Source organism: Grammomys surdaster, unplaced genomic scaffold (assembly GCF_004785775.1).
Source record: "Grammomys surdaster isolate TR1022 unplaced genomic scaffold, NIH_TR_1.0 185, whole genome shotgun sequence".
Taxonomy (NCBI): domain Eukaryota; kingdom Metazoa; phylum Chordata; class Mammalia; order Rodentia; family Muridae; genus Grammomys; species Grammomys surdaster.
Window position 1 is genome coordinate 4,066,662 of NW_021604630.1, and position 16,521 is coordinate 4,083,182.

The window sequence follows — 16,521 nt, forward strand, 5'->3', positions numbered from 1 at the left end:
AACCACACTGACACACAGGCCCCATGCCCAGTGGTATTAGCCAACACAAATTATCTCAGTAGTATTTCTGTCGACCTTTTGTCTCATGCTGCTTGGTCTGAGAATTTTTTTTTTTAACCTTACTGATTTTGGCTTGTATATTATGGTTTCTGATTTTGTGTTTTTGTAGGTTTTGCTTTTTGTGTGCGTTGTCTCTATGTTTTCTTTTCTTTGTTAAAAATTCTGGTATGTTTAGCCAGGCAGTGGTGACATATGCCTTTAATCCTAGATTTGGGATTAAGGCCAGCCTGGTCTACAGAGTGAGTTCTAGGACACCCAGGGCTATACAGAAAAACCCTGTCTGGGGGGGGAGGGGTTTCCAATGTCATATTTTCTTTCAATAAAGGCCATTAAATTATTACATAATTTTATCACATTTTCTATCATATAATTTTACATTATGCAATTATATAATTGTATTTTATTATAATTTGAAGTAATCAAAGCCTGACCAGAAAGCATTTACATCTGACTTAGCTGTCAAAGATGAATATTACAAACATCATTCAAACATTTTACATGGTCCTTTACAAGCTACTTTAAGATATGGCACATGACAAGGTACCAGACAGATCCTGACTGTAAACTTCAGAAAGGGGATTTCCCTTGGCATTCATTTTCCTTCTGGAAACCTGATCTCTAGTGAACTGGGAGCCCAACTCACTGCAAACCATTAAGGGACAACAACTCCCAATACCTGGCCTCCAGAGAGCCACCCACAGGCCACCTCACAAATGGAGAGCTTACTTTTTTTTTCCCTTCAGTGACCTACTTAAAAGCTTAGGGCCTGGAGTTTAAGGAAATGATGGTTTTGTCCAAATGAGCATGACTTCCTTTCTTACCTTCTCCCTCCCTGCCGCCCCCCACCGCCCACGCAGTCCCCCACCCCCAGCTATTTGATTCATTCTGCACCCAGGAAAGTACAATCCTAACCCCCAAGCCGTACTCACAGCACGCCCTGCATCTCGCTCACTTGCGCCTCACAGGATGGCACGTAGTGGGTCCTGCATTCACTTTACAGGTGAGGGAAAGGAAGGTTAGGAACTGCTGTAGACCGCGGCAAGGATTCTGCACTCTCTGAGTCCCTCTCCACTCTCCCTGACCAAGAGGCTTGCTTTAAGCTCGTTCTCCTGATTCACTTTCAAATTCTTTCTGGGTGGAGTCTGAGATGCTTTCCACTCCACTTTGCGTGTGCACATGCACAGGAACGAGGGTGTGTACTTGTGTGCGTGGTGGTAGGGTACTAGGGACGAACTGCAAGGCCTTGTGGGTGCTGGGCAAGTGCTCTAATGCAGAGTGGAAAGCCCAGCGCACACACTTTCAATTTAAATATCCCAAAATAAAAGGAGAGAGGGAAATGCCAGCATAGCTCGCCACCAGCCATAACCTATAAGATGACCAACGAAGATCCGGCACAGAAAACTGCCAGGAAAAAAACATGAAGTGCATGCATCAAGAGATGCAGCCAGGACCAGCAAAGTCATGTGAGATGCTGGCCCCGACTGGCAAAGAGAAATCTTTCATGGTTTTTGAGACACAGACGTAAAGGAGTGGTGGGGGAGGAACAGCCACTCCCGGAAGAAGAAGGTCTTTTAACAATTCTTCTCTGCAAGCCTCTATCTTTCCAGGGCCTGGCCCGGCCTGGAATACTTTGCATATTTGTCAAGAGGTTGAGAGGATTATTTGTGTTTTTCTTCCCTGATAGTCACAGTTGCCTTGGTGATGAAAGATGTTTAGGCTTTTGTAATATCACTTGTAGAAACCTGAAAAGGAGAAGCTCAGATGACCACAGCAGGGGCTGCGGGGCATCAGGGCCAGTCAGGAAGAAGGGACAGGGGCGGGTGCCTCTCCACCAGGCTTTCTGTCAGTCAGGCATGCAAACACATTCAAGACCTTCAGAGAATGCCACCTGACCATTCCTGGGACCAGGCTTGTCTTTCTAAAGGTTTCCTGGGCCAAAGGGCTTATTTTAAGCAAACTTAGAGCCAGCTCCCAGAATGCTTCCCACCAACTACTGCACACTGCACTGGAGCAGGACTGGCTTTGGAAACTTGCAGCATCACATGTGAGGAAAAACATCACATACTGTTACTCCTGCTTATTTTCGTAAGGAGACCTGAATTCTGCCAGCAGGGCTCCTTTGGGGGTGTGAATCAGAGGTAGCCAGCTCCCTGGCAAATGCCACCCACAGTGTACTGACTGCAGTTTCTCTACCTCTACTCCTCTCAGTCCTCCCCCACCCCCCTAGATCTACATCTCCTGCTTCTCTGAGAGAGAGAGCGCATGCAGGCCTCCCAGGGATATCAGCTGAACATGGCATATCAAGTTGCAATAAGGCTAATCACATGCCCTCATATCAAAGCAGGACAAGACAACCCAGTAGGAGGAAAAAGATCTCAAGTGCGGGCAAGAGTCAGAGAAAGCCCCATTCTTGATGTCAAGGGTCTTACAAGAACAGCAAGCTTCACATCACAACGTATATGCAGAGGGCTTAGCTCAGACCCATACAGAATCTATGACTGTTACAGTCTCTGTGAGCCCCTATGAGCCCTGCTAAATTGATCTTGTGGGCTATGTTCTTGTAGTCAGACAAGATATTCTAAAGAGACACCTGTGTCCTAAATATTAAAATTTCCTCAGGAGTCTCACAGTGAGGAAAGGAACAGGGTGAAGGCCGGTGCCAACTAGAAGAGGAAACTGTCTCCGAGGAAGAGATTTCACACAGTTCTGGCAGCTTACCATATGATACTCTTACAAGGTGTGCACTGGAGCTAGGCAAGGCTGTTGGATGATGACGGGGTGGGGGGTCACGCTATGACAGGATTGCTTAGTGATGCATGCCATTTGCCCTGTACTTAAACTCAGCTCAAATCAGACTTGGGGGCAGCTGGACCTCTTCCCACTGTGGCCATGTTGAACACACCCCCTTTCCTGTTTTTCAGTTATGATTTGTCTCTTTAGTGGCACTCAGGGGCTGGTGGGCGAGCCTTTGATCTGCCAGAGCCCAGGCTTTGAGCCTGAAAACTTCATTAACAGAGTTCATGAGTGACTCGCCCTCCGGAATCCCAAATCGGATTATGGCTGTGGGCTTCAACATTACAAGCAACTCCATTTTTCAGCGTTTTTCTTTTCTTTAACCTTTTTTTTTTTAATTCACTTAATTCCTGTCCCCCAGAGAAGCAGTTAATAAATAATCCGGCCCAGCATGGCCACACAGCATAAAGTAGCAATATATGTGTGCCAGCATTACATTCACAGAGCCCCAGAACATGGCCGTTATCTTGGGATCAGGGTTGGGCTCATTTTTCTGTCCAAAGGGCAGAGTACAGCAAGACAGCCATAATCTCATGAAGCAAGTTTATTTTGAAGCCCGTGATACGAAGAAAGTCCTCCACCTATCAAAAAACCTAAAACATCAAATTATCCCTCCTAAAAGTACATCATTTAGTATATGCTTTATAATTTGTAATTATATTTAGAAAATTAACGTTTATATGTTACTATTATAATTAAAATCTAGTCCTTTGAAATTAAAAGGACCTCTGAGCCTGTAGAAAGTGATGGAGGATTCACAGAAATGTTCTGGGGGTTGATGTGTAAGCCTGTGTGGGTATGTGGTGCATGACTCAGACCTAAGGGCTTAGGTATATGAGGCAAGAGCTCCACCACTGGGCTGTATGTCTAACCCTTATATGATAGTCTAAAACTATAGGATTTTTCAATATATTAATATGTAACATAGTATATATAAATATATTAATAATACATTTAATATATACTATTTTTAAATAATAGGATAAAACCCCAATCACACAGGATGGCAGAAAACAAGAAACTTGGTCCCTTTACTTTTGTCCTCCCTTTCGCACATTCTTCTAGAAGCAACGACCGGCTTTGTATTCTCTCAAGTGACAGTCTGTGTTCCTATAACTAAAAAAATACACATTATCCAAATCACCTACCTACCTTGTGGCGTATATGCAGGGGTTCTTTGGGACAGGGCGTGGCGGGGGGTTAGGATTCTGCGATCAAGTTAACAGCTAAACATATACATAAAACGCTGTCTATGTCTCTTACATGTTTACGACAGTGCCTTAAGGAGATCAACAATCACATGTATAATCCTAGCACTTGGGAGCCCGAGACAGGAGGATCATGGAGACTGGCCTTGGGTACACAGCGAGATGGATCCTCTCCTTGGTTGGGGACAGGGAGGAGGAAGAAGGGAGGATGAATTAGGGAATGTGGAGGAGGACAGGATCTTCCTCCACAGATGAGAAAAAACAGATCTCCCAATCATCCCTTACAGATGTAAAGCTTGCACGGGTGGGTAGAGGGCTACGAGGAACGCCTCAGAAACAACTGTTCTGTGGCTGGAGCAAACATGCTCTCCACATTCCACAGTCAGCCACACAGAGAGAAATCATAGTCTTCAAGACCCCATGCAAACTCACTGCACTGTAGTTAGAGCGGTGAAGGGGGCCATGGCCTGCCTCCTGACAGGGAGGAGCCTGGGCACCAGCATCACAAAGCACTAGTTGCACTGGGACAGCAGTTGCCTGCTTTCTTTTTCTAAAACAAACAAACAAATAAATAAATAATCTGAAAATTACATTTGTTCATCTAGGTATGTATTTGTGTGCACGCACGCACATACTGCATGTGTGTGAGCAACCACGCCATGGTGAGCACCCCTGGTAGGGGCTGGTTCAGAGTAACTACTGGGTGCTGAAGGGTTTGGCAGTATGTGCCTTTACTCACTGTGCCTGGAGGATAGTCCCGCTGCTAATTTCTAACTTTAAACACTGAGACAGTACCTGAAACTTCCTCACTGTGAAGATTGTAAAAATATTCCACGTGAAAAGACATTCCCACTAACGTACAAATTTCATCACGAAGACTCTACTAACTTGAGACCCTACAGAAATACAAAGCCACCACTCTCAGAAGTCTAATAAATATAGCATCTGCTTTGAATACCAGAAGGGTCCAGAAACGGGAAAGTCAAGAAGACCACAGCTTTACCATTCTACAGATGTGTCAGTGTTCATTTCAGGGTCTCAGGGGTCTAGCTTAGAGTTCAGGGCCAGCACAGCTACCCATTTCTCTCTTAGGGACAAATCTCAATTACAGGCTGCGGCACACATCAGTGTCATCCCCATAGAAACCCAGCATCAAAACCCAGACGACTATGACTCCCCTGGGAGGAAGGCGCAGGAACAGAACAGCACCCTACACAGATGGCAAGTCAGTCTTTTCCTAGATAGGGACATTTCATGCAGCAGCTCAGGACCTGTCTTCCCCAGCGATTATAAATAGGGCAGAATGTCATACTGTGGGACACTAAGGTTCAAAAAAAATTCTGCCCTGGATAGCGTGGCAGCAGTGTGGAGTCGCGGGGACAGAGGTGTTTACGGCCTCTAACATGCTGGCAGTGTGTCCTCTACAGCAGCTATGCAGTTTAGCGAGTTTTGCTGTGGAATGAGGTGGGTAGGTGGCAACCGGGGCCGAACTTTGATTATAGACTTACCCATTGGCTAATCTTCCACCTGTGTCCTCCCTTCTGCCTACTGTCATGTCAGCTGCTGGTGGAACTAGTCCATCCTGAGAACAGTCTCATCTCTAAAACATTTTAGTAGCACTGAAAAGGCTCTTTATTAGGAGATACCAAACTTGGTCCTAAGAGCTAGTAAGTGACATGAAGAAAACACACACACACACAGAGAGAGGAAAGGCAGGTGAAGAACAATTTGGAGGCCGCAGAGGTGGTTAGCAGATTCGTCACTGTGGCCAACTCTGATGACCAGAGTTAGCTCCCTGGGACTCCTGTGGTGGAAGAACCAAACTGACTCAAGTTGTCCTCTGAACTTTACATGTGTAGTGAAACACACACACACACACACACACACACACAGAGGGGTTGGGGGATAAAGAAATCTTCCTTGTACTGTCTTTATATTGCCTAGTCTTTAGTAATCAAGACACCAGGGCATGGTGGAGCTCACTCGGAACTGCAGCACTGAGACTTGAGGCAGGAGGATTTGAGAATTTTAGGCCAGACTGGGCTACATGGCAAGAAATAAACGAAAGCAAAACCAAAGCCACCCCTCAGACACATACAAAAGACAGACGTGATACAAGAACAAGACAAACCAAGTATGCTTTAAAAGTACACTCAAACCATGCTAGTCCAACGACTGTTTTGTACATTTCCTCTAGGGTTTCTTTTCCTCCTGTACAGTCAGCAGTTTTGAACTTAGAGACCGTGTGCAACTTTGTCTAATTCTTCTCCAGTTCCAGCTCCCCCTCGGAAAGAAGGCTGAGGGCACCTGCTTTAGAAGGATTTCATAAAGTTCAGATGATCTAAGTGTCTAGAACGCAGCCTGCTGTAAATTGCAGCTATAATTATTCCTTAGCCGGAATCTGAACGCACAGGCAATTTTATTTGTAGCATATGGCACATGCCTTATAGTTATGGACTATAACACGGCGAGAGGGTACCTGGTGGGCCTGTGCCAAAGTGTTCCTGAGAAATTACACCATGCAACAGATCTGTTATAAAGGGGCTTATTCGGGGGGAAGGGAGGGGAGTGAGCACCTGGAGAAGGGGTAGAGATAGACAGACAGACATGAAGACAGACAGACAGGAGCAGAGCCACGAGGGCAGAGAAGAGGATAGGGCATAGATAAAGAAGGACAGAAAGCCGGGGGGGGGGGGGGCACCCCCGCTCCGCACCCCCGGAGGCCCGGGGGGGGGGGGGGGGGGGAGAGGGAAGCCTCTGCCAGGCAGCAGGTGTAGCTAGGTCCCCCGGGAGAGCCTAGAGGAATAGCCTGTAAGCTACCACTTATAATCTTCATACCACCTAGTCTGATGGCAACACAACACCTGAGAATGCTGCAGCTGACCAACGTCAGAAGGCTCCCGACGAGAAGATAAATAGACCTAACTATGTTAGTTACCAAATACTCGAGCATGCCTATCTAAAGTAAGTACCGAAGGACTTGCATTTGAAGGTATAGAAGACATTCACCTGAACCTACACAATCAATATCATAGGATCTCAGTTTAGTTTTCTTCTGTCATTTCCAGAAGGTTTTTTTTTTTTCTTTTTCTTTTTTTGATTTTTCGAGACAGGGTTTCTCTGTGTAGCCCCGGCTGTCCTGGAACTCACTCTGTAGACCAGGCTGGCCTCGAACTCAGAAATCCACCTGCCTCTGCCTCCCAAGTGCTAGGATTAAAGGCGTGCACCACCACTGCCCAGCTTTTTTTCTTTTTCTTCTTTTTTTTTTTTAATGGGAGAACTTAAAAATCCCATGATCAGCCGGGACAGCCAGGGCTACACTACACAGAGAAAAAAAAATCCCATGATCAAAGTCTATGTTCTGGAACTTGTTAGGTATAGCAAGACCATCACCAAGGCCTTTAGGGCTTTTACACCAGTGGGTGAAAGGGGGAACCGACAGCTCCTACAATCAGCAATACAACTGGGCAGAGCCGTCAGTGGCAGCATATCACCAGACTTCTATGCAGACAACAAAAATTCAAGCAGCCATACGGAAAGACTTTCTACAAATTAGAAATTTTAACTCATTTTTCAACACGTCAGCCTACGTTTCACTCCTACTACAACTGTCTACCTATAAAGTTGATCAGCTTTCAGAAAGCCACAAATGGTACTATTCTATAAGGAGCCCTGCGATCCGGTTAACTGCCATCAATGTATCACACCTGGCTTGCCAAAGGAATTCATCACGACAGTGACAGATCTCTCATGAAAACAGCGTTCAAGGATGGGAAAAGAAAGTGCACAGGCTGGTGCTCCATGCCTTGGCCAAGAGAAAACAAACTTCGGTGAGCCGGTGAGCAACATCAAAGAACGTTCAGTTGGCTCTTCACCCTGTAAACAGATGGAGGTACTCCCTCTCTGAGCTCCTGGCAACAGAGCAGAGAATATGCGGCTTATCTTATAATCACTGTAAGTTCAAGGCAGGAAGAAAACACGCCCAAAGAATTTTATGTTAAATCACGCTTTAATAACAAATGGTTAGGAAAAATGAAAGGTTCCATGTTGGTGACCTCCAGGTCACATTCATTCTCAGTGAGAGAACCGTGCGTGCTCTAAGAGGTCATGGCCCTGAATACCCCAGGACTCAGCCCACCACTGCCGCTGCTGCTCTTCAGATAGATCGGACACCATTGTCGGTGATAACGAGGGGCCTTTTTAGGCTGGGCTTTCTGGAAGATCTACTTCTGGTGCTTAGCTGTGCCCTTGATCACAGAAGGATACAGAAAAATGAAGTGTGTGGTGACCACATCTCCAGGACGGCTCAGGGGTTGCTTGTAAATGCCTTCCCTTTGGGTAACTCAAAGGCCGGCATTCAGGGAAGATAATTACAGTTGCCTTTCTTCTTTCCACAGCACATTCCTCATGTCCCCTGGGGACAGCCTGGACACTCAGACCCTTGCTTTTTCCCTACTAGGTTATCAACACACTTCTATTTTTTAAAAGAGGCTCTCTTGACCAGGTGTGGAAGTGCACCCCTGAAATTCTAGATCTCAGGAGGCAGAAGCTGCAGGATGAAGAGTTTGAAGCCAGGCTGGGCTACATGTTTCAAACCAACCAACCAACTAGCCAAACAAATAAAACCCTTGAATGCCTACTACCATTACCATGCAGGAATCTCAGCTATTCACTCAGTAAGCCACTCACTGACTCTCAACAATGACTGAGTCCCTGATCACACAATAAACAAGACGGAAGTGGTCAGGTGAAAGCTGGCATCTCAGGCATGGTCTCTCGGGGGCATGAACTCTGTCTGACTTGGGGGCACCTTGTGGGGAGGAAGACCCACTTGCCAATACATGGCTTAGGCATTATTCAAAGGCCCTAAAGGTTTAGAGGCCTGTCTAGATCCAGAGCCAAAGGCAACTGGGAATTGCTGTAAGAGATAAAGATCAAAAGGCCTCTTATTACCCACTCTCTCCTCCACCTCGGTCTTGAGTTCCCGCTCACTACTGGAGCTTAAGATTAAGCCAGCACTGACCATCCTTTGAGAAGGAAAAGAGAAGCGACATTTCCCATGGCAAAATGTTTTAATGAACAGCTAAGCAGCTACATGTTGGGAGTTGATGGCATTTTAATAGGTACACATACTGCTTATAATATAATTATTGCATTTCAAACTTAACAGCTACAATTCAAATGGCCTATCAGATACTGCTTATAAAAAATTCTTCCTCAGACAGTAGCTATAGAAACACTGTAGAGAAGCTAGGCGGTGGTGGTGCATGCCTTTAAACCCAGCACTTGGGAGGCAGAGGCAGGTGGATTTCTGAGTTCGAGGCCAGCCTGGTCTACAGAGTGAGTTCCAGGACAGCCAGGGCTACACAGAGAAACCCTGTCTTGAAAAACCAAAAAAAAAAAAAAAAAAAAGAAAAAAAAACACTATAGAGGCTTTGGAAAAAAGTGAATTTAGGAAGATGGAAAAGGCCCAAGGCTTCCCACCACTTGCTGTCTCGGATGTGAAATAAATGGTTCACATACTTGAGTGTTATTTTTTTGCACAGGGATGGTCTCCTCCCCACTGTTGTAACAGGTTTTCCTTTCCTGGGCCCTGTATTCCTCGAAACTGTGACATCATCAACTTTGCCAGAACACTCCAACGAGGTCACACACGAGCCACACAATTACCAAGCAAGTACTCAGCCGGCACTAAAACAGTCGGCATCTGTAGACACAGGCATCCACGCCCTGCTTTCAATGGCACTTTCAACAGAGTCACTGGTTTCAACAGAAGACTCAGCTCACAAGTGGCACTGCCCAAAGTTGTCTTTGTCATGGTGACCTCACCTTGGTATCAGGGTGATTGCTGGAGTTAAGAAAGCAGAACTGTTTCCTGGTTCATGTTCAACACACAGCTCCCAGAGTTTACCTGTTTAATTTTATCCCTTCTCCCCCCACCCCCATTCCCCCATCACAGTCAATCTGCCCCATGGCCTCTAGAGCAATTCAATCTATAACATATTTCTGAAAGGATCCACCACTTGCCTTCTCCATAACCATCACCGTATTTGACGGCACCACCACACCGCCTCAATTACTGCAACAGCCTCCCAGCTGGTCTGTGGGATTCTGGACTAGGCCAAGTTCAAATCGCTTTTAACTCAAGGGCTTGGACAAATTGGATCAAATATCCTTTTAACACTCGGTGACCTCCAATTCCTTTCAATGTAAGCCATTCCTTTCCATTTAGCCCTACCCTACTTCTACCTCAGGGCCTTTGCACAGCAGCCCCTTGGATTCTTCTTTATGCTTTAGAAATGTCTCGGAGGCCATTAATATTCATAGCTGGGGCTTCAGCTCAGTAGTTCAGCACATTCCCAGCATGCATATACCCTTGGGTTTAATCCCCAACACCGTAAGCATAAAACAAAGACTTACCTATTATTACTTTATGAAATAGGCTCTTGCTGTATAGCCTTGGCTAGCCTTGAATTCTCAGCCTCAGGTGATCTTTGAGAGCCTCAAACTCCCATATAGCTGGGTCTGTTTTCCCATCATGTCCTCCTTTCCAATAGCTTTCTTCACATTCTTACTGATCATTTTTTAAAAAATAATTTCCTTTTAGATTTATTTATTTTGTGCATATGGGTATTTTGTCTGCACAGATGTAAGTGCACTACATCCATCCAGTAGCCTCAGAGGACAGAATGCAACAAATGCCCTGGAAAAGGAGTTCCAGACAGCTGGGAGCTGTCATGTGAGTGCAGGGAATCGAACCCAGGACTTCTGAAAGAGTATACAATGCTCTTAACGGCTGAACCATCTCTCCAGCCCCTGATCATTTTTATTTTATAAATCTTTTTTCTCGGATATATTTCTTATATTGACTTTGTGTGTGTGTGTGTGTGTGTGTGTGTGTGTGTGTGTTTCCGTTGCACATAGGCCTGCTCACCATGTGCATGCAGTGTCCTTAGGGGCCAGAAGACAGCACTGGAAACCTTAGAACAGTAGTTATTGATAGTTGTTAGCCACCACATAAGCGCAGGGAATCGAACCCTGGTCCTCTGAAACAGCAGCCAATGCTCTTAACTGCCAGGCATCTCTCCAGTGCTGATCTTTTGATTTTGATAGCTTGTTCTTTCCCTCTCCACGATTTAGCACAGTATACTATTTTTTTTTCTTGTGTTCTTTTGGTTAAGATCTACTTCCCAACAAGGCTCTGAACTTCCCAAAGCAAGCATACTGCCTCTCTGGCATCTGGCGCACAGCAATCATAAAGAATATTTTTGGCCCAGCTGATGAAGTGTAGAAAGTGCTTGTCATGGAAGCATAAGGGCCCAAATTTGGATCCTAGCACAATGCAAAAGCCAGGCACAGAAGCAGGTATCTGTAACCCCAGCACTGGGGCAACTAAAGAGAGATAGGACCTTGCAGCTTACTGGGTAGCCAGCTTAGGCACAGTAACGAGATCCAGGTTCATCCAGAAACCCTGTCTCAGATAATAAGGAAGATGGAGAGATGACTTAATGGGCAAAGCACTTGCCTCACAACCCTGAAGAGCAGAGTTCTAATCCCCTCGGATCCATGTAAATGTCAGACAGGTGTGCTGGCCCACCAGCAATCTGAGCCAGGTACAAGGGATCCCCAGAACAAGCCAGCTAGCTAGACACTCTCAGCTCAACTGAAAGAGACCTTGCCTAATAAATGAAGAAGAGAACAATCTTGAAGAAATCACCTGCTGCCAACCTCTGGCCTCTTCCTGTACCCGCATATATGCACGCATACTCACACAAAAGTATTTTGGAGGGTTGAGAATAGAGTTCAAGGGTTCAGAGAGCTCACTTGGCATATGTCAGGCCATGAGTTCAATTCCTAGTACCAGAAAAAAATTTTTTTAGCAAAGAATGGATATACTTTAGAGATGAGAAGGGGGCAGGGCCGGAACTTCCTCTATGCTAACTGAATGTCTAACAAGTGAAATTACTAGTAATGCTATCACCTGGTGACAACTTTGATGCTTCTGATGTTCATTTCATTCCACAGCCAACATGAGCGAGGGTTGTTTATCACAGGATCTACAAGAGATCCGGGAGCTCAGTTTTCTACACTGGGGTAGGAGGGGGGGCCCATCCTGTCAGCTGAGATGAACATTTCCAGGAAGGACCAACATTATCTTTAAGGAAAATTACAAGAAAGAAAGAAAGAAAGAAAGGAAGAAAGAAAGGAAGGAAGGAAGGAAGGAAGGAAGGAAGGAAGGAGAAAGGGAGGGAGGGAGAAAAAGAAAGAGAGAGAAAGAGAGAGGGGGGAGGAAGAAAGAGAAAGCGAGAAAGAAAGGAAACTAGAAACAGTATTCCTTGAATTTTCCATTCTGCTATAAAACAGTTTAAATGTGCATAAGAAGCCTAAGCGTGCCGGGTGGTGGCAGCGGCGCACGGCTTTAATCCCAGCACATGGGAGGCAGAGGCAGGCGGATTTCTGAGTTCGAGGCCAGCCTGGTCTACAGAGTGAGTTCCAGGACAGCCAGGACTACACAGAGAAACCCTGTCTCGAAAAACAAACAAAAAAGAAGCCTAACAGCATCTCCAGCAGCTTTTTGTGACTTCATGACCTCTATGGTCAGGTAAGCCATTTCTCTAGGCTAAGTCTCTTAGGAAAACAAGGACTCAGCGCTTATTTTTAATCACCCAATTTTTTTCCCCACTGGTAACTTATTTCAGCACCTGACTATTTTTTTTTAAAGATTTTCAAAATATCTAACCTCTACAGTATTTCAGAGGCAGGCATTTGAGTTTCAGCAGATGGAAGAAGTGGACCCTCCACCACTGCCTCCCTGTCTTAAAATCCTGAAGATGACTGCAGTAGTAAGTTTTATGATGTTTCCTTGCATAATGATCCTCCGGCTCCCCAGGCTGAATAAATATCTTAAACTACCTCTAAGAGATCATTTCCCAAATTTTATGGCTCTTAGCATCTTAAGGTTTGTCTGGTTTTGTTTTAAAGCAATCTACTACACGAGACTAGGTAGCTGGGCTGGAGGTCCTGCATGCTACTTACCTGAAATACTTCTGCTTCATGTCTGCTGTCATCTCAGTATTTAACTCACTACTATTAACCAACGCCCACTGAAACCTCAGGTCTTTAACAGATTGAAAAGAGTAATATTAAGTCCTGTCCATTTTTCCTAACTGAAGGCCACATATTCCTTGCTATTAAATGGATCCTGTCCTACATATTAGGCTACTTGGCACTTTCAAAGTGTGTCATTACACTAAATTTGAGGTCAGCAACTTCAGAATCATGATAAAAAGCATGTTTCCTTGTCTGCAAGTAAATCTGCTATATAGGGCTTATCAACAGAACCATTAAGAAGTTGGCTCTTAATGTGATAACGGACCTCAAATTTAAGTGTCTGAAACTCTAAGAAAAATCACCCCCTGTCCTGTTTTGTTAGATACACACACACAGAGCAGATCAAGATTTTAGCTTTTGTTTCTGATTTTTAACACATAAGATGGACACATAATCAAACCATTAATAACTAGTTCAAATTGATTTTCTAGTCAAACATGTTTTTTGGTTTTTTTTGTTTTTTGGTTTTTTTTCCTGTTAAAACTTCCAGCTCTTGGGCTGTATCGTTTTTTTTTCACCTCTCAGTTATCTAGGGCATCTTGTTGTTATACAAGGGCGTAATACAGGCTTAGTTTAAATGGGTTCCCCCAGCAGCTGGGAAAGCCCCTAGCTTCCTAGTAGATGGAAACTTTGCGATTTCACCTACTTTTTGGAAAGCAAAGACATCCTATGTCAGTTATAAAAACCCACTAAGTAAGCACAATCTCCCTGCCAGTCAATGTTGTGACTAAGTGGTAACCAGCTCATGTGACAGAAACAGGAGTGACCATGTAGGTTTAGGGTTATCTTAGAGAAAAAGAGGGAAAAGGATACGGAGAAGAAAGAGGGTGTAAGGAGGTTTTCATCCCTCTCACGGTAGTGCAGGGCCTTTTGAACCTTCACCCTGCTGGCTTCATCACCCAGGAAGCAGCAACCCTTTACAAACACCAATTAAGGGTATAGCAGCATGCTCCGTTTATAAATAGGGAAACTGGGGTGTTTGGAGGCAGAGCAACCCAGCTATGAGTCAGGAGCAAGTGGACATCAGACCTAGGACTGGGGAACCCCTATCTCTGGGATGTAATCTGTCCTGCAAGGGGGATTAAATAGTCATAAAGGAAACAGTAAATAGAAACGTGAACATCCATCTTGGAATGGGGCAAGTCAAAGAGCCAATAGCCAACAACCCAAGCCCCTCAAATGTCATTTAATCAAGGTAGGAAATAAGGGTAACTTTGGCTCCCCTTCTGCGGATACAGTATGGCTTGTAAGTGGATGTTTCAGGATACCCCAGTTAGCTTCAAGGCTTTCCTTTTAAAAATCTGTGTTCAGAAATGCCTAAAAATCTGTGGCCACACACACACACACAAAAGAAAGAATGAATGAATCAGGTATTTCAATTGTAAATATGCTTGCTGAAACAATGCTTTCCTAGCCTGGAAAAATTCAGCTCCTCTGGCTCCTGCCCCATCCCAAGAAAAAGTTAAAACGCCCAGCATATCCTAAGTACAAGGAAGGAACACACGGGTGTGTTTCTCAACCTGTAGGGTTTTGGTGGTAACAGAGCTGGCATCTATAAGGTCAAGCAAAGTAACCAGCTAGGCTAATCCAAGCTCTCTTTGGTACATGAGATAAACATAATCAAAGGTTCCATTGGTTAAGGCGTCCTTTGCAAACAGCAGTGAACAACAACAACAACAAAAAACCCAAATTAATCTGTAAGACTATAAAGTGAACTGGGGTTTGCCCAAATTTTTCTGCAGAGTTAGGATGTCCTGTCAGAATCTTCAATTGAGGAGCCATAGGTAGGCTAGTGAGTAGCCACGGAACCAGGAATTAGAACCAGATAGAATTTACCAAACTCCAAAGAGCAACAATGTTCACTTTTACTGAGCCAGTGACAGATCTTGGAACAATCAACTACCATTAATTCCCCCAGACAAACAACAAACTGTTCTGGAGTTCATTCCGAGGGGTAGAATCAGGTGGGCAAGAGAATCAGCAATCCCCAGGCTGGTGGTTTTCTCCCATTCTCATCCTCTCCTTTCTTCTAACCACCCTCCCAGCGCTCGTCCAGCTCTGGAGTATTGAGCTTTCACACCAATCGGTTTCCCTCCCTGGCCCAAGGGTTTTCAGCTCGAAGCCTCAAGCTCAACAAAACACCCAGGGGAGCGTCCATGTAAGATAAAGCAGATATCCAACGTAATAGGAATTCTCCTACCTGCATATTGTTTCAGTTCATCAGAACTTTATCTAGTGCTTAGTGTGCTGTGCGGTCTAAAAGGGTGCCCTGAGGATTCAAAAGTTCTCCTGTCTTCCAAAAGCCCCCACAACTGGGAGAACTGGAACTTGACAGCCAGAAGAGAAGCTGGGTTAGGTGAGACTGCGGGCGAGGGGGAGCCAAAGACTTCCCTCCCATGGCGCGGTGGCTGCCACGCTCGCCCCCAAGGTGCGCTGCCCGAGCGTCCTTCCTCCCCTCGACTCCCCGCGCCCCGCGGCCACTCACTGCTTCTTCCTGCGGCCCTGATCCCGGTGCAGATCCCGCAGGTCCACCTCGGCGCGGCCCAGGAACTTATCGAGACCGAGCAGCGCCCGGTGCAGGACGGTGAGCTGCAGGGTGGCGGCGGCGGCGGGCGCGGCCCCGGAGGACAGCAGCGGCGGCAGCTCGAAGGTGGCTTCCTCGCGCCACACGGGCGCGCCCAGGCTGCGCTCCGACACCGACGTGGCGTACTTCTCCTTGCCTACCTGGATCACCGCGTACGCGTCGCTCGTGCCCCCGGGACCCTTGGCCCGCAGGCCCCGCGCCTGTAGCACCGTCACTTGCACGTGTGTAGGGGACCACATGGTCCCCGGCCCCCGGCCCGCTGAGGCCGCCAGGGACATGGTGGCGGACGCCGCACCGGGCTAGGAAGCCAGAAAGTAGCCGCTGTCCTCGGTCTGGCCCGCCCACCCGGCTCACAGTGGCTTTAAGGCTTCCGGCCACGCCCCCGCCACGCCCCCGCGCCCGCGCGCCACCTGCCCGTGGGGCGGGCCTCTAAGAGAAGGAGGGGGAACCTAAAGGTCACGTGGGCTGGCGCTGCCTGAAGATTTTTGGATCAGAGAGGTAAGGATGCAATAAGTGGTCCTCAGCTGCCTGAGTCCGTGCGAGGGAACCGGAGCAAGCCTGCCCCGCCAAGCAGCCGATGTGTGACCTTGTGTAGGTTACTTAAGATTTTGCCTCAGTTTCTTCTTGTGTAAAACAAGGCAACGGTGACTCCTTGGATTGCTGTAAAGAAAGTAATACATTTAAGTTTACAGCTCAATTGCGTGCACATGGGGGGGGGGGGAGCCCCGAAAGTGTTAGCTATGCTCGGTTTAAGCCAGACGACTC

General features: G+C 46.2%; 1 protein-coding gene across 2 annotated transcripts in view; it reads right to left on the reverse strand.

Moving 5' to 3' along the window:
- Rab11fip1 (RAB11 family interacting protein 1) overlaps window positions 1-16,070 on the reverse strand; it is a 31,001-nt gene extending 14,931 nt beyond the window's left edge. For both annotated transcript variants that reach the window (XM_028768273.1, XM_028768272.1), the window contains exon 1: window positions 15,658-16,070. In XM_028768273.1, coding sequence (XP_028624106.1) covers window positions 15,658-16,034 — 377 coding nt within the window. In that variant the 5' untranslated portion in view covers window positions 16,035-16,070. The remainder of the gene's footprint in view (window positions 1-15,657) is intronic.
- Window positions 16,071-16,521: the final 451 nt, after the last annotated feature.